Source organism: Lepisosteus oculatus, chromosome 4 (assembly GCF_040954835.1).
Source record: "Lepisosteus oculatus isolate fLepOcu1 chromosome 4, fLepOcu1.hap2, whole genome shotgun sequence".
NCBI classification, from domain to species: domain Eukaryota; kingdom Metazoa; phylum Chordata; class Actinopteri; order Semionotiformes; family Lepisosteidae; genus Lepisosteus; species Lepisosteus oculatus.
The window spans coordinates 54885070-54903592 of NC_090699.1; the positions used below are offsets into that span (position 1 = coordinate 54885070).

The following is an 18523-nucleotide window of genomic DNA, read 5'->3' on the forward strand; positions in this document are numbered from 1 at the left end:
AAATACACTACAAGCCACTGTACCTTCATATTAACAAATCCATATTGGAGAGCAGACTGTATGCAATCTGAAATGGATATTGCTCAGAAAGACCAAAGGCCTAGCACAGATGTACAGTACATCGCAGGGCTTGAGTCACTGTGTGTGGGAAGACACACATACAACAAAACAAATGTCAGAGACTCCAGCAGGAACTCAGAGGCCAGACTGCCCAGAAACCATTCACTTCCAAAGACCACTTGTAGATATACCGTATAAAACTGCCCCAAGTCTGCCTCCCTAGCAATTCTGGATACAGCACCCTCTGAAAGTGTTGGGACAGTAAAGCCATGGTATTACTTAGCCGTTTCTGCTCTTCCTAGGGTTTCAGCTGCAGTCAAAAACAAAAGGTTTTGAGCCAGAGAAGACTGCTAAATGAGACAGAGAAGAGTCTCTTGAAATCACTGGGATGAATACAAAACATGCTTCTGTTCCATCATCATATGTATTCTTGAAATCACCCAAACATAAAATATCATATTAGACAAATAGATCCTGTCAATGTCATGATTGCAGATTTATTGATTGTACATAAGAAGTTTTGACTGTCGCCTCAATTCATCTGGAGGGCACTGAATGTATTTCAGGAACTCATTTCTGAGAAGAGTAAAACCATAAACAGCAACCTGTTTGACCCTGTTTCAGTGTACCAAACCACACACACACAATTTTTCTCACTGAGAACTGCTGAAATCCAAGGAAGAGCAGAGGGAAGCTAATTGATACCCATTTGCACAAAAACCAGACATCAGCATTCAAACTGCTTCCTGCACTAGATTGCTAGTGATTCTGATTGCATCAGTCTCTTCTAATTCATTCAGGGCTTTATTTTTAGAAGATCAATGTCTCCCTCTACCATTATTCTTTACATTATTCTTTACCCAAGGTAAATTGGTGAAGCCACACTACTGCATGATTTTACAGAATGGATACTTCGGCAGAAGTATGATTACTTCAGCAGTGGCATGAGGTGATGGGAAGAGTTTTATTACCATTAAAATACAGAAAGTATGTTTTTAAAAATTCAGAGAAGAGCAGATATGGGACCTCTAACCTGTCAACTGCTTAAAACCTAAGTTAAAACCTACAAGATAAGGAATTGAAAGCATTGTACTTCTTGTAAAAGTGTGTGGCCTTATTGAAGTCGACCATTAATTGTAAACACAAAAAGAAGCAACTTACATTCAGGAACACAAACTTTGATAAATATTCTCACATAAATGGTGTCCACATTTAAACGTTACCGATCGACTAGAACAGTTTATTTTCATTGCTCAGTGTAAATAAGCACAGTAATTCAACAACACACACTTTGCCTTCATACTTTCCCATCTGTACCCAAATGCACAGAAATGAACAAATGATCTGTGCCTGATTCTAAGATGACAGCCCACTCACCCACTCAAGACTCAGATGTTTTTTCATTACTTCTACCAAGGCAGCCACAATCGCTATACAGTGTTGGACATAAATGCAACAAGTGACTTAATTAGAAGACACTGAATAGAGCATTCGGTGCTCTAAAAAAGAACTGTGTCGCAGTATACAGAGGTCAGTCCACTTATGCATCACTAGTTACTGGGGAGCTACTCAAAGAAATTGAATTGTCCGTTTAAAAATATCAAACTGGTTTCAGCAGACATTAATGCTGGGAATGTTTTGATGTCGTTTATTCATTGATTGTTTGCTTTGTTTCTGACACTTTTTGTTTTCTCCATTTCTTTTTTAGCCAAAAGGTCATTGAAGAACACACAAAAGAACACATATATAATTTACCTGTGTTGAAGGCTATGACCAAGACTGCTCAATATACTATAGTACATCAGCGACACAGTGAATGTTTTGTCTATCAAATTAATCTGATTGCGTCGTTCAATTTTCAAACAAGAGCCAACCATTTACAAAACTAGGCGCATTACAAATTTGAAAAAAGAAATCAAAATACCACAGTTCACTAATTTCCCAATGACACAAAAACAATGAATTTGGGCATTCATATTTATTTAGTAATGTCATTATCCTCCTCCTTACTTAAAGCTATTATCATCAAAACACTGTATTTAAAATGATATTTTGAGAATGTTAAGGCTGGGAATGACAATGAATCATATCTTCCAATACTATACTTCATTCAAAATATTATACATCAGTTTTAAAGCAGCTTACAACACATTCATATTACAAAGCCACTTTTCCGAATTTTTGTATGGCTACTAACTAGAACCCATAAACGTCCTATAATGTCCACAAAACTTAAAATGCCTTTTAAAGCAGAAAAGCGGATTTATTCTGCAAAACACATGATGTCAGGTCAGCCAACAAGTTCGGAGTATAGGTATGTTACTTCTTCGGATAGACGCTGCTTCCTTCCGTCATATTTTTAATATTATGAAACCACCAGAAAAGTTTTAACATGATTTTTACTCACAATGGCTAATGATTACAAATAACCCAATCTCTTTTCTGTCGTATATTCTGTCACTGAACATATTAAGCTATCCTGGGAACGCGACTAAAAGTTAAGAACAACTCGAACAAAAAAGACCGGTACCGCGCCGGCTTCAGTACGGACACAAAGTATAACAGGGTATTACAATTTTAAAAACGCACATCATATTTCCTGAGGCCTTGTATTCCATGTCCTTCATTTTGAAGCTCTTAAAAGCACAGACATGCGAGTCTTTGCAGTAGAAAATGTAGTAGTATATGTGCCCAGTGGTATGCACTTTTCACTATTCGTTGAATCTTGGGAATGGGGTGTGCTGTGCTGCAAAATCAAATGGTACTGTAGCTACTGCACGCAAAGAATTCCCAATAGTGACGGTGAACGCTAGTTTTTAGAGTTACGAATGCTATCTATTAAATAGAGGACTAAACGTTTTTTTTAAACACGATACGAATACTAAATACTTGCGTTATTAAAGCAAAGCCATAACAGTTCTCCTGAGCGTTACGCATAGCGTAAAAGGATACAATCTTAACAATTCCTCTGATTTTTACTATCACTTAACCATAATGTAATTCTATGCCTATTTTTGATACAACGTAAAAAAACTAAAACGTAATCACTTCCATACAGGATGAACTTGAGTTGAATTCATTAGTGCTTTACGATCAAGAACTCATTCGAACCCCTTAAGAAGTTGACGGTAACAACTCCATTGAAAGCGATCTGAGGTTGCTTGGAGATCACCGACTGAAAGGTGCGTCGTAAATTTAACACATTTAAACGAGAAGTAAATACTAACAACACAGGTTAAGATGCTTGCCTTTTAAAACTGCAGAGATGCATACAACTTTACCTTCGCTCAAGGAAGAGCTGGTCTTGGGAGCTGCAACGCTTCAACCTTAATTAGTGGATGATAATTTTCCAGATCCCGTTTTCCTTTAATTCCATGTTATTTAAACTCCCGTTAGAAAAAAAGAGGCGGATCTTTAAGCGCTTTACCTCCCCTCTTCACTCCGCTCTGCACTACCTCCACATGAGCACTACAAAGCTGCACTTCTTTGCCGATTATTATATATCCGCAGTGAACTATGGGAAATGTTGTTTCATAGATCAACTGATAAGTGAAAGTTGACAGTAAAGAATTACTATTTATAACTACAAATCCCATACTGCCAATTATGTGGAGGAGGAGTTAAAGTAAAGGTACTTGAAGAGTCTATGTAGTTTTATATGAAAGAAGTGAACTTATTTTATCGTGCTCTTTTCGTTCATTTCAGAATTGCAAAACGGACTAAAATTATCCGACATTACACCAAACTATCATATATTAACAAAATTATTTGGTATTTTGAATATATGCGTCTTCCTCGATATTATTCCGAAGTATTCGAAACCAGCCAATCGAAAAATGTATCTTACATTTTAAACTGGGTAATCTTAACTACTAGCATGCAAGCTGCTTCAAGGCAATCCTTTAGTTTCATATGAAACCTAATTTTTCCAAGTTTAATAGTATGTTTTACAAGTCGCGTAAGCAGCTTCAGTTTTTCTGTCAAGTTCAGTCGGAAGAAGAATTCAGTGAGAAGACAACTTCAGCAACAGCACTTTGCTGGGACCTCAGGCACTAAGATTGCCATCTTAGTGTTTTATTTTTTAAATGGTGTTACATCGCTTTATACTGTGTTCACACGTAAGGGAGGAACCCAAAATATAGAACTGATTTTTCAATGCCTTTGCTTTTTTGATTAAAACAATGCTGAACGGACACAAAAAGTCAGCTGACTAGTCATGTGACGCTAAACAACTATGGCTGCACGCACAAAGAAATGATTAAGTCTGAGACTGCAGGACTGAGGAAGTTGTAACGATGTTAGCCTTCTCCGCCTTTGTTTTTTTCTCAATAAATATTTTCTTTGCATCTCACGCCAATGGAGCAGACGAAGAGAGATCAGCGACAACGAGAGCGGAACAGCTTTCTTCTTCTAATTCGGCAGGTCGAAGCTGTGGATGTCAATCTTTGAACAGAGAAGTTGAGACTGCGGACACAGAAAGTCTCTCTTCGTTGTCTGAACAAGCAAGTGCCAAATACGCCAAAGAAGCAAACGAAGAGAAGGCACAAAATGAGGTTAATGCAAAAGCTGCAGCCATTCATAACAAGGTGTGATCGATTACCTAAACATCACGCTATGTTAGATAAAGTTTGGGACAGAAAGTTGCGTTTGGAATTGTGTAACGTTTAACATTGGTTTAATTTATCAGACATGCATCTAAGTGTGATGTTCTGTTTACTTCATTTGAACTTTGTTTTGTTTTGCTATAAAGAGGCTTGCAAACTCAGGTTTAAATCCTATTGCACTACTGCCTAAGATTTTCATCTCACCTATGGTGTATAGTGGTTAAAAGTGAAAGTATGCAACGTCACATACATACAAAACGTCATACAACAGAAACCAAATACAGCGAATCTGCTGTTATACAACGTTTTTAAAAACAAGGTGTCTGGGGTCTTGAATAGTTGTATCAATGCCAGCACTATACCTGTGAATGTTTTTTTTATTGTTATCTAATGTTCACTGTTAAAAAACTGTTTTCAGCTCATGAGACCGTGACATCTCAAGTAAATGTCTGCCGGTATTCTGATTATGGAGCTGTGGTCAATGTTGTGAAGTCTTTTAGGTGTTGTAGTGCTAAAACCGAATTAAAACAACAGATTAACTCACTCAATGTACTTGTGAAATGCTGGGATTGTTCACAAAATGACAGTTTGAGTTTAAACGTTTGGGTCTATCCAGTCATCCAGAACACACGCATGATGAGCTACTTGCATCATACTGGAAGTTATGACTACTGTATGATGGATAATAGATGATGCAATCCAAACATCAGAAATGTAACATATAGGAGGAGAGGATTTAGCACATTGTGCTGATTTGGTTCTATTTAAATTTTTATAGACAGTGCTGGTTGCACTGGCAACAACGTCACTCCTATGAAGTCCCCGAAACTAAAGACACAATTTAGAGAAGTTGGGTGCTGGGGGGAAACTGGAGCATTCAGGGGAAACTCACATGAATGAGGGGGAAAACTCCATCTAGACAGACCTCAAAGCTGGAATGGATCTCGGCACGCTAGTGATATGTGAAGCAGTAGCGTTTACTACCACACCACCATGTCATAATTGACAAGACAGGTGATTCTTTTAAGCAAACCATTTCTTTTTTTTTCCCCCAGGGAATATCACTCTCCGGTATGTAGGGTTTGAAGCTGTCAGTCTTCCTGATACTTAGATCTTAGTCTCAATATCCGAACAGAAATCAATGCAGTGTCCATGACAAGGGCTAGTCGAGTGCAGCGCATTATTATTTACATGTTGTAATCATGGGGCTGTCTTATTTCAGTACTCGCTCTCTTTGCTCTAGATGGTGCTGATCCCAGCGGGGAAGTTCACGATGGGTACAGATGAGCCCGCAATACCTCAGGACGGGGAAGGCCCAGCACGCACAGTGCACATTCAGCAGTTCTACATGGATGTCTATGAAGTCAGCAACTTGGAGTTTGAAAACTTTGTCAACGCCACCGGCTATGTGACAGACGTAAGGTCTCTCCCCTGCCATGGATGCCGTGAAGGAATTAAATGTTTTTTTTCCCAATTGAAATATAGCCTGCCATGGAAACAGAGTCTGTATACAGTAGCCTCCACATGTTTTCATACCCATTATACAGTGTTGCTAAAAGTTCATCCATCTTTTGTTTTTAAGCCCCAGAAAATAAGGGAACCGCCTATCCATTCATGTTCTAGCCAAGTAATAGTGAGCTAATAGTGGACTTTCGGAGACACAGGCCATACACTCACAGCCCACTCAGTATTGATGGAACGGAAGTGGGAACAGTCACCAGCTTTAGGTTTTTGGGAATTCACATCTCTAAAGATCTAACCTGGACTGTGAACACAGCTCTATGAGAACCGCTGCCGTGGTAGAATTCTGGCCATCACAGAGGACAGTCACCACCCCGGGCATGAGCTCTTCACCCCACTTCCCTCAGGCAAGAGATATAAGAGCATACGGACACTTACCACTAGATTCTTCAATAGCTTCTATCCACAAGCAGTGAGACTGGCGAACACAATTAGCCATCCCCCTTGGACCACACCTACACCATCACCATCTACCTCTTTATAATTTCTTATCTATTGCACATCTCCAGTCATTGTTTACACATCTGTATTGTTTACATTCAAACTGTCTACATGTTTACTTGCACATTGTCTTGATGCACTGTTTGCACTTTGTCTTGTTTTTTACACTTGTTTTACAATCGAGAGACGTTCTGTAAGTAAGAATTCCATTGTACCAGTAGCAGTTACATATGGCAATAAAGTTCAAGTTCAAGTATTCTATTTTAGAGTCATGGGGGTGCCAGAGTCTATCCCAGCAAGCAATGGGCACAAGGAAGAACGGGTCTCTAGTCCATTGCGGGGCAGACACACACTCACACCAGGGCCAATTTCCCCAGAAGCCTTACTGGCCAGTATGTTTTTAGGCTGTGGGAGGAAACCGGAGCACCTGAAGGAAACCCACATGAAACACTAGGAACAGATATAAACTCGCATCCCAAGTCTGGATTTGAATCCGGGGCCCCAGCACTTTGATGCAGCAATAGCATCTACTGTACCACCAAGCTACCCCTAAAAGTTAACTGAGCATGAAAATCTAGGTGCGTTTTCAGTTTTTGAGATACAACTGGGAGTCAATTAGTTGATATCTCCGAGCCTCAAAACGATTCCTGTGTGAGGACAGCTGAAACTATTGATTTGTATAAGCTGTGAAATTTATTTGCAAGTGTGCAAGATATATTTCTTAAATGTCTTTTTTTCTCAGGCAGAAAAGTTCGGGGACTCATTTGTGTATGAAGGTTTATTGAGCGAACAAGTAAAGACGCAAATCTCACAAGCAGTAAGTGTTCTACTTCTTGAATTTTCAAACGTGTGTGATGATCATTTGCATGATTACTGTAATTTTAAGAAGAATATATTTTCTTATTAAAAATACAACTGTGGTTAAACTGGAATTCATGCATGAAGATACATAAGGTCATCATTCCACATTTTACCCTCGGTTCACAGGGAGTAAATATTTTAGGTGGTTCTTTGGATCTCAGCATGCAGTATCTAATTTTCTGAACAGGAGTATAATTTCTTAATGAAAATGTTACCTCTTTGTTGAAGTTCAAGATCAGATCCGAGGAATTTAGGTCCATGTTACTAAGACATCAAAGGCTTATGAAATACACTACAGATAGTTCATTATACCCTTTCAAGATTGCAGATATTTAAATGAGGAGTGGAACACAAAATCATTTCTTGGGATGTCTCCAAGAAAGCAAAGTGTTCCACAATACCAAAGCCAGATTCACTCTTATGAGGTTTTATTAACCATTTCAATCTGGTACCAGACCTCTTCTGGTTATATTTTTGTTAAATAAAATAAGTAAATTAGTAAATGCACTGTCAAATGCTTTTTACATATACAAATTCTGTTTCAGTGCCTTTGGGAATTCAGTGACCTACAAAGAGGGGACAGAAATAACTCTGGAATTTTTTGATAGTTTTCCAACATTTCATGCAAGCTTCTTTATCCCAGCGCTACTTATTTATTAATGTTTTATTTACTTATTACATTCATCTAACTTTCACAACAAGTGACACCATGAATTACTGACACTCAGTGTGTCCAGGACAGTAAAGTAGATACTGTATAACCAATGCTTAAAACATCAAACACGTAACAGAAGCAATGGTTACTTGTAAAGTGGTGTTTCTGTAAATGTGTCTCTACAAAGCCATCTTGTTATGTTGATCTCCAAGTAACAAAATAGGTTAATTCCCTTATAAAGATTTGACAAAGTTAAATTGGCTCCTTGTTCAAGTTTATTTTAATTGCATTTTCACTTGTATTTCCCCTTAAGTAAGTGAGGCATTAATTAACCTATTTAAGCAATCTCTCTTTACATATTTGGCAGTCCCCGTCAGTCTGAAGTTTGAAAGATATTTTATTATTGTCTTTATTTATCCATCATCCAAAATAAGTTTAAGAGAAATGCTTTGTATGAATCCAGCCTTTCCTAATGGAAGTGTTATTTGCATGTCATTATATTCCGTTTTCAGTTAAAGACGTTGTCCATAGGTAACAGAATGTTAGGAGAGGTTATTAGCATAGGAACATACTAAAGATATACAGTACAGGAGCAAGTAATAGGTTTATTCCATGCTGGAAAAAAAAAAGAAAGAAAACGCAACATTTCGGCCATGGAGCCTTTTTCAGGTGTGAGGTATAAATAAAGATATACATACAACCAATAGTGAAAAGTGAATATTTCTTTAAATATTTATGCTGTGTATTGTATACATTATAGTATACAGTACACTGTATATTGGACAACTTTGAGTTAAATACGTTTCAATCAAGGAATATATAACCCCAAATGTATATTTTTGCGAAAGTGAATTTGATTTGAGAACATCTTGAATGTATTCCTTTTTAATTGTATTACCCGTAGTTTTATTGTTTTCTATTGCTATCATTATTCTGGCAGACTATTATATTTTTAAATATAATGATCTCTAGATCAGTACTTTAAAGACTATAATCGCTGCCCTCATTGATAGATTTGTTAAAAAATCCAGATTTTCTAATAAACATCGTGACCTTCAATAAGTTGCAATGTTCAAATGCTTTCACAACACTGAGAATTCATAAAGGCTTAGACACACACAGGCGTGTTATTTATCGTCTTGTCACCAGGAACTGCTTAGTGCTGTAAATAGGCTTCATTCATATGTTGATTGCAGAGTTGCAAATCGTTAGAGAGGTAAGGAAGGTGAGGGAAACTGAGGTAAAATTAGCATGAATGGATCCCGTTTTGCAACATTCCAGAAAAAGCCGGCATTAGTTCCACGACTGAGTGCTGCAGATTTTTAATGGTGAGGTATTGAAATGCAAATGTGGAAGAACCATTGACTTCAATCACTGCAGCTGTTGCTTTGAAGTTTGTTCGTTAAATTCCCTTTGCACATTATATTTTTCTTTGGGAAGGTTGTAGTGATGATATCGTTATGGTTTAGTGAGTTTCCCATGGTACCACAAGAGTTCAAGAGGTTATCTTAATGGTCAGTTGCTTTGATTAAATTTAGTGCTGAAACAAATAAGATCGTTTTCTGCACATGGGTGATTTACTTTTTTACTAGTTTGTTATGCTTTAGTCTTCTTACTGTTCCTTCAATAAGAGGTTTTCTGTACAGTTATTTAAGACTAAATCACAAGAAACATATTTGTAGTGAATAAGGTAACTTTTAAGCTGAAGCTAAGGAATTACATATTAACAGCTTTTTGTTAGAAGTTGTCCAAATATTTTCAGAAGGAATATTCTTAGAGGAAATATCAATTATATAAAATAAAAAAAATACAAATGACTACTCTTCAGTTTGCTGTACAGTTTTACACCTCTTGGTTTTGACTGTTATCAAATATCAAATGCTTTATCTGGGGTCACACTTAGGACAAAGAAGAGTTTAATGCTCTTCAAATCAATAACACTGATTTCACATCCACTTCATCCTTTCTCTATTTTATAGTCTTCCCCAGTAAAGTTTAGTGTTCTTCAGGTCAATATACTACAGGAAAGTAGTTCAGGTGGGTAGCTGTGTTAGCATGCATGGCTGCAAAGGCACCTTACACCCGAAGAAGGCTCCACAGCAGAAACGTTGTGTTTTTTTCCTTCTCTTTTCAGCATGGAATACACCTATTACGTGTTCAAATGCTACAGGAAAGTTCATTCATGGTTAAGCTTCAACGTCTTTGCAACATAAGCCCAGTTTTTGAATAAAATAACCCAGTGTATTTTGGAATCAAAGTGTTCTAACATGGGTATCAGGACCAAAGGCTGCACATTTTGTATTATTGGGCAGAATTATTGTTGACTTTTTCAATATGTGCTTCTATACACCGTAGTCCGTTATGAATAAGAGTCCAGTTGGATTTGTATTTTTTTTCCCCACAATGCAGAGAGTTATTTTCCATTAAAGTGCATTTTGTTTGCCATATATTTCAAATAAAGGTAGGATTTAATTAATATTGAAAAGTATGTATTTTGCACATACTATAAAAGCAACTATTGTGGTCATCGTCATCATTACTACAACACCCAACGTACCTTCATTTTTTTCCAAAGTGACTCTAGTGTGTTGAAAAACTAATTCTCTAGTTGAGGATGCCCATAATTTTTGGTATTTATTATATACACGTAAGTATACTCCATTTAATTTTGTAATATGTCTTTTATGGCATTAACGTGTTCCAGAGCAGTTGGAGGTTTGTTTCACTATGACACTCAAAATCGCAATCAGCAACCAGGTGAAGTTATACTGTAAAATCTGTATTGGAGTTCACTGTGCTTTACGCAGTACATTTGACATTGTTAGTTTTAAAACTTCTCTGTAAATTTGGAATATTTTCAGAAAATACGAGCTTGTTTTACAGAGGTAGAAGACTTTGTTCTTTATGTAATGGTGTGGCTTAAAGTAATGTGCTAGCATGCATATCAGTATGTAATCTCTTACAGATGGTGCAGCATCAACACAGTCAGTTACTATGGAGATTGAAGAGGGGGCAGAATTTGGATAAAGTTGTTTTTGGCATGAATACTGCAGTGCGTGCTTGACACTGAGACATGCATAAAACAGTAAGCTTCAAGGCTTTCTTGACTCTTGTGATTGCTAACAAGTGCCACCTCCTTGCTGTCCTAAGAAAAGCCTTTAGGTTCAGTGGGGCTTCAGTTCAACCCATACAGTGTGTTAAGTTTTCTTTATCACACTTTTTAGATCATGTATTAATAAGAGTTCTTTTATAAACAATTACTTTGGCACTGCTTCCAAAAAAAAGAGATTTATACTCTAATCCATTTTTTCAAGGCTAAGCCTTAAAATGGACAGCAAGTGTTTTCTAAAAAAAAGTCGCCCAACATATCCAATCTTGGCAGTATCTACATTACACAACTCAGCTGGCAGTGCATCAAATTTTCCATCAACCCATGTTGGCTCTTAGTTGATGTAAACGTAAAAAGACCTATAAAACTTCTTGTTCCATCTCTAATTGATCTGTTTATTTAAACTCTCAAAATTTTCATGTAGAATGCCTTGGCTTTTGCTCTTATTCATTGAGGTATTAAACTGGAAATGAATGTCAGATGATGAATAAAATCAAACCACTAATTTAAGTGCCCTAAGAAAGGATATGAAGAAAAGAACAATGGAGCTTCATGACAGAAAGTCAAGAAACTGAGCAAATAAAAGACTGTCAATCTTTTCAAATCTTCACTGGGTAGACCAAAAGCAATATGAGGGTGAAAAGGTAATTCAGCTGGAAAAACACTTTACAGTCAGTACACTTAGTGGAACCGCATAGATTTGATATTAATTTTAATTAAGGATTCATAATTGAAAGCCTTCAACAGGTGCAGCAGCCTTTAGATTCTGAAAAAAATCCACATTTCACACTCATTTATCAGAAGGAGATATATTTTTCTTTGTGCCTCATGTTTTCAGCACTAAGCAGTTTCAAGTGCTATAGGTGTGCAAATGCATTTAGGATTTTTTTACCCTTTTACAGAAATGAAGTTGTTAGGCCTTCAATTACAGATTCATGCAGTGAAATCCTATGGGCAGGTATTCAGTATCTAAGAAACCCTCACAGGATGCACAAAATGTCACAGTTTAGTCGTGGCAAGAAATATCAATAATCTTCTTTTAATTAGAATACCTAGGCTATGATTATTGAAGCATTCACTTACAGTAATTCATGATATTTTAATATTCCAGAATATACCATTGCCTATGGTTTAAAATACAGTACCAGGAGCAGAAGGGCCTGCAAGAAATAGTGACTGGCAGAACAGGAGCAGTATCTGAGATGAGGTCAGTGATGAGGCTTGCACGTCACAAACCAGCACACTCTTTTGGCTGTGACCTACTTCTCAGCATATGGGGAAGACTACAGTGCTGTCTCAAATATGTCATCTTTTCCATTTGACAATGCAAAGCAGCGTTATCTGTTTTATTTTTTTGCTGCAGTACATTATGGTGTATGTTAGCACAAAATCCAACCTGCCGGCGCATTGGAGAAAGTGTAATTAAATATATTACACTATATACTGTAGAAAGTAACTAGCAGGTCGAGAATGGTCAGCTTAATGCTGAATCCACAAAATGACTCCAGTGAGTGAGGCCATGGGACATTTTCTGTCTTGATGGGCATCTTGTAGCTAATTTACAATTCAATACAGATGATTACAAATTGAATTACAAATAAGTGCTATCAGAAAGCAAATAAAAAAGCACTCCATAGAAAAATGAATGTCTATGGAGAATGAGATTTAACCTTGTGCCATAAATTACAAATGTAAAGCATTGTGACAACCATGTTAAGGATGCTGGACACTGCTGCACACAAAGTAATCTACTGTATGCGTGTGCCATGGTATTGAGACCTATTCTATTGTGCTCTGACAAATTTTGTAGGTGTCTTTGAAATGTACCTGTAAATTAGCATTTGTAAAATAGCTATAGTATCATATCAGAGTAATTAACGTTATATATTATAATGGATGGTGACAGTGTAATTTCTTACTGCACTGTTTGCAATGCTTTTTTAATCACAGCTGTGTTTTTAGATTCAACATTTACAGATTGATGGGCTTCTCTTGGTCTTTTTAGTGCGACTTTTATTTTAATCAAAACCACAATGTGAAGTACCTAGAATACATCCTGGTTGAGGACCAGCAGTTGAAAGCGATGCTCGTGTGTGCTGTTTTTTCAGGCTGAACTAGATCTTTCTCTAAAATAAGTAGTGCATTCTTAGGAAAGCTCGCTGGCATGTCTATGGATTACATTTATACTTCTGTGCAAAAAAGTCTTGTATATCTTGGATACAATGAGGAGTTTTTAATATATGTATATAAATGAGAATCGACAATTGATTCAAAACCTCTGCTAGTGTTTTTTACTATTACAGCACCTGACTCATTGTCATGTTTTCCTCATTATTAACATCATGTGTTCCTCTCTTCATGTCCATTATGCCAGGAGTTTACTTTTTGAAATCCCAAGTACAGAACCATTAGGATTAATGTTTTAATTTTAAAAAAAGCTAAAGTTGTGTACTTAATCACAAGAAAAATATTTCTGCCTTAAAGAAGAAAAAACATTGAAAGTAGTAGAAAAATGCAAAATGTCTAAGATTTGCGCACAGCAGTGTGTGCTGTATGTCCTGTCCTCTCGAAAAGTACTGTGTCCAAAGAATTCATCAGGAGAAACAAGTGGAAAATTTCAGACTAGCCAAGTCAGTCTCCAAAGTTGAATCCAACTGAACATGCATTTTACATGACAAAGAAAGAATTGATACCAGGACACCCCAGGAATAGGCAAGAACTGAATAGGGCAGCAGCTAAGCACCTGAAATTATTACACAAAGACTTTAGTTCGCAGACTTCATGCCTCAAAAGGTATATGCAATTAATTATGTACTCTTGTATTTCAAAATGTACTTAAAGTGAATGTATCCCAGTACTTTTGGTCATTTGAAATCACTGAGTTTAAGACAAAAGATAAAGGCACTGAAGTCATACTAGAGTTGCTGCAGCTCATCCTGGTATCTGTAGTGTTAAGCAGACTAGAGAGCACATGATTCCCTCCTGGACAGGATACCAATCCAGAACAGGGTTGAACACAAAGTATTGAATTTACTCTTATATGATCAAATGCACTCATGGAATTACCCAAAGTAAGGCACATTATATTGTATTTATCATTTCTATTAAACCCATGATAACAAATACAAATTGTGTGACTGTAAAGCACAAATAATACTTTCCACTTTGTTTCACAGTACTTTTTGTGGGAATTGTGCATAAAGTTCGTGAATGAGAAGAAGTCAATAGGTTCATATAGTTCAGATGTTTTTTAGTAACCAATGAATCTCATCCAACTATTTCTTTAAAGGGGAACTGCAAGGCTATTTTTATATTTCAGGGGTTTGAAAGATTCAGCATTAATGAGTGCATGTCAAACCACAATGAAAGTAAAATTCAAACAGTAATTTGTAAAATCTCCAATTTCCATCACAAAATAGACAAAATTTCCAGGTATGCACAGTGCCATGTTCTGAGATTTAGAATGAGGCAATAAAACTTCTGGTAACGTGAAGTGGCCTTATTACATTGGAAATATTTATGTCAACTTGGAGACGGTTTTGCTGTCAGATACAACTTACTTGTAAACTCTGCATGCAGGACACTTTGGGACATTTCTGTGATGAAATGTCTGCTGTGCAACCTATACTTACACATACATCAAATTACATGAGTTATTGCAGTGACTAGTGAGCAGGAAGGGCCATTTCACATTACAATTCGTGCACTCACCCTCAAATGTGGCGACTATCCAGCACTTTTGTAAAGTTTACAACTTTTTGCTTATTTTGGAATTTCTCAAATTGTGCAATATTGGTAATTTAGTTGCTGAGATTTAATAACTGGTCTGAGAAATTGGGGCTACAAACCTTTAAAGAAGCAATGGCAAAAACAAGTCTGGGTGTCTTTTTCCAGACTCCAACATCCCTTTATGTAATTTACCTCCTGTTGTCAGTTTTAAAACATATTTTCCTTTTGTTTCCATTTGTGTCCTCTGTGTTCTTAAAGAAGTCCATAGATTTAACTTTGTAAGTGTCTGTGAAGATTTTAAATACTTGAATTAGGTCCCCTCCTCTGGTGAAGACTAAAGAGATTAATTTCGGGAAAGACAAACCTGCACCAGATTGCTCTTTTCTGAACTGATTTCAGAGCATTGCCAGTGGTGACCAACATTGAACACGGTATTCTAAATGGGGTCTTGCTTGTGCATTGTGCACTGCATGACATACATTTGAATATGATGAGGAAATGTATGTTTTCTCTGAAGAGGACAGTGGTGCTTTGCATAAACTGTGGCTTTCTCTCCAATCCATTCTGGTTTACAGTCTTGTCCTATAATGTGACCCAAATACTGATTGTAAATATAACATTTAAACATGTTTTTACTGTTATATATGTTATATGTACTGAGATGGATTTCTTCAGCTTCTTCTAATTGGTTTGAAACGAGATAGTCTCTAAGCAAATACAGTAATTAAATAAAATTGATCTTTAAATGATTAAAAAATAAGTGGGTAATTGGCGATTTTATGGGAGGAGCATTAAAAGCATTAAAAACATACTCTTGCTCTTTAATTACAATGCTCTTCATATGCTCTTCATATCCGAAAGAAATTGAAAGGCTTAGATTCGTACATGCAGTAAGTGTGTCCAGTTATTCAGCACAGTATTGGTTGTACAGTACCATGTTATCAGTTTAGAGTGCTCTTCTTCCTTCGGGCTGGAAGGGCCTAGCAAGACCACAAGCGATGGAATTGTCCCAATTTTTGCATTGTGGGGAAAATGAAATCATTCCTCATATGGCTGAACTGAAACAGACAGAGGTAACTCTGGAGATAAGAGCTGAAAATAGCTGGTAAAGGGAGAAGCCATTTAGTAACTCCAATGTGTAGACAGACTGCATAAACATGGTAGGGTCAGGAATTTCAAACAGTCACAGAGTAGGAGACCTAGCATTCCAGTGGGAACAGAGAACTAAGTCACTGGAAACATGACATTAACAGGCACGAAGACGCTGCTCAACAAGCTTGCATCCGTTAATAATGCATACATCACGAGCTGACAAATAAGTAAGGAGGAATTTGAATTTTATTTTTTAGTTTTGTTTGATGAGGAACTGTTCAACCTGGGAACAGTGTTCAGGAATTTGTATGATTTCAGTCTTTAATCTTTGGTTTGAAGTCTGATCTTGGTATCTATCCAAGTTCATTTTGGTTTGTTACGTCTTTTCAGTTCTGTTATGTAAAAGATATGTGATGCTCTAATCCAGCAGGATTCACATGGGTTAGCTTTGCTGCCTCACAATGCTGGAGCCCTGGGTTCAATTGTGGACAAGGAATGCTATCTGTGTGGAGTTTGTATGTTCTTCCTGTTTTTGTGTGGATTTTCTCTGGGTGCAGCAGTTTCCTCCCACAGTCCAAAGGCATACTAGTAGGTTAAGTGGCATCTGGTAAAATTGGCCCAACAGTTGGTGTGAGTGTGTGCATGCCTGTATGTGTGTCTGAATTTTCGCTCTGCGCTGGACTGGTGTCCTGTCCGTGGTGTATCCTGCCTTGTGCCTGTTGTTTGTCGGGATAGGCTCCAGCTCTGGATCCCCCGTGAACTTTATTTGGATGAAGAGGTTAGAAAATGAGTGGATGGGTGAAATTTAGAATGGTGGTTCCCAGGTTAGGCTTTTTGTTTACCAGTCTCTGCACTCAGTCCTTATTATAAAAATATGTTTGAGGCATTGTTTCCAACAGCCTCAATTTACAGACCTGCAAGATGTCTCTCCTCAAATTCTTTAAGATCTCGCTCCATTATTTGTGCCAAAATAGTTCTTAATTGCTGATAATCAGACACGGGAGAGAAAGGCTATGAACCCGGCACTCCTACAATAAGCATTTCTCCTGTCTGCAGGTGTCCACCTGGGTTATGTTTCAGGCGATAAACACAAATCAGGGGATCTGAAACTCAAAAATCCATACAAGGTTTATACCAATTTCAAATGCAATTTGAGCTTTTGAAAACCAGAAAAGGAATATGGAAACCTGCTGCAATAGAAAAAGTTCTTTGGCATGTGTTAATACCTCGCCTGGAACAAAACAGACAGTGGTTCCCAGGACAGTATTCTCTTCCGTATAACAAGCTCACAAGACTTAGGTGTGCAAACAGTCAAAACGAATTTTGAACTGGATTGAGCAGTCATCATGTGTGTAATTACTGGTCTTACATACCGTATTTGTGGTAGAGACTTCTAGATTGGACTCAACAACCACGTCAGGACACATTTAAATCTATCTTAATAATCTCTTGATAGTCGTTGTCTTCATCGACATCGATGGACGGACATCACAATTACTGCTTACATTGCTCGGGGATAAAGATTTCTTTGTATTGCTGACCTGGTGATTTATTTAGCACTCACGTTTATTCTAATTACATTACCAGTTGCAGACCAAACAGCTCTGCAAGGTAATTAAAACCTTTTCACAGGGTTTCTTAACATTAAATTTTGAAGGATTTTCCTCCCTGTCCTTGAAATGCTCTTGAAATGAGGGGATTTTATGGATTGTGGCTTCAGTCGGTGTGTCCAGCGTGAGGGAGGCAAGGGCAGTGTTGCAGTTATGCCGCAGTCTCAGAAATGGCCTCTTTTCTTTTTTTCTGTCTTTTAAAGGTTGCAGCTGCTCCCTGGTGGTTGCCAGTGAAAGGGGCCACTTGGAGGCATCCTGAAGGACCTGACTCCAACATATCAGATAGGTAGGAAAGTGCACCATAGCCACATACAGTACACTAGTTCCGAAGCCTAATTAAAGGTGTGGGCACAGGAAAACTACAATAATAGGGTTTTTCTCTCACACACTGTCTCCACTACACACTGCTCTCTTTTTATTCTGCATCTAACATACCTCTTAGCAACTGCTCTGGTGAGAGTGCTGAAGTTGCTAGGAAGTCACTGACCAAACAAATGTTAACATCTGATAAACAATTTGCATTCTCATTTTAGAGGGTTGAATTTAGTTCCCTGTTTGATTTACAAGAGTGCGAGTTCTGTTCTGACCTGAGGGATGTTGTATTGCTTACATGAATTCTTGCAGGGTTTTTGTTAGTGCATCTTGCCTTAGAGACAGTTATGATACACCAGCACCAATTAAATTGCATTCAAAGAGCTGAGGAAACCACTTTTTAAACCACCTCAAGCTGACTTTAAGAATTGGGAGGGGAGAGCCAATCATCTAAAAAAAAAAAGAGTCATTTGAAAGCAGAACAAAAACAAATTGAATCTTTTGAAAATAGTAAATACCTAAAAAAGTA

At 37.4% G+C, this 18523-nt stretch overlaps 2 protein-coding genes across 15 annotated transcripts in view; one reads left to right on the forward strand and one right to left on the reverse strand.

Annotated features, from left to right (window-relative positions):
• itpr1b (inositol 1,4,5-trisphosphate receptor, type 1b) overlaps nt 1–3532 on the reverse strand; it is a 137091-nt gene extending 133559 nt beyond the window's left edge. For 13 of the 14 annotated variants that reach the window (XM_015347347.2, XM_015347346.2, XM_015347349.2 and 10 more), the window contains exon 1: nt 3342–3532. The gene's annotated coding sequence lies outside the window, so the exon portion shown is untranslated. Of the gene's footprint in view, nt 1–3308 lie in introns of all 14 variants that reach the window. The other variant, XM_015347335.2, reaches the window with a different exon arrangement.
• A 164-nt stretch (nt 3533–3696) lies between these two features.
• Nucleotides 3697–18523, forward strand: part of sumf1 (sulfatase modifying factor 1) — a 29125-nt gene continuing 14298 nt past the window's right edge. The window contains exons 1-4 of the mRNA XM_015347384.2: nt 3697–4646; nt 5908–6081; nt 7369–7443; nt 17886–17968. Coding sequence (XP_015202870.2) covers nt 4356–4646; nt 5908–6081; nt 7369–7443; nt 17886–17968 — 623 coding nt within the window. The 5' untranslated portion in view covers nt 3697–4355. The remainder of the gene's footprint in view (nt 4647–5907; nt 6082–7368; nt 7444–17885; nt 17969–18523) is intronic.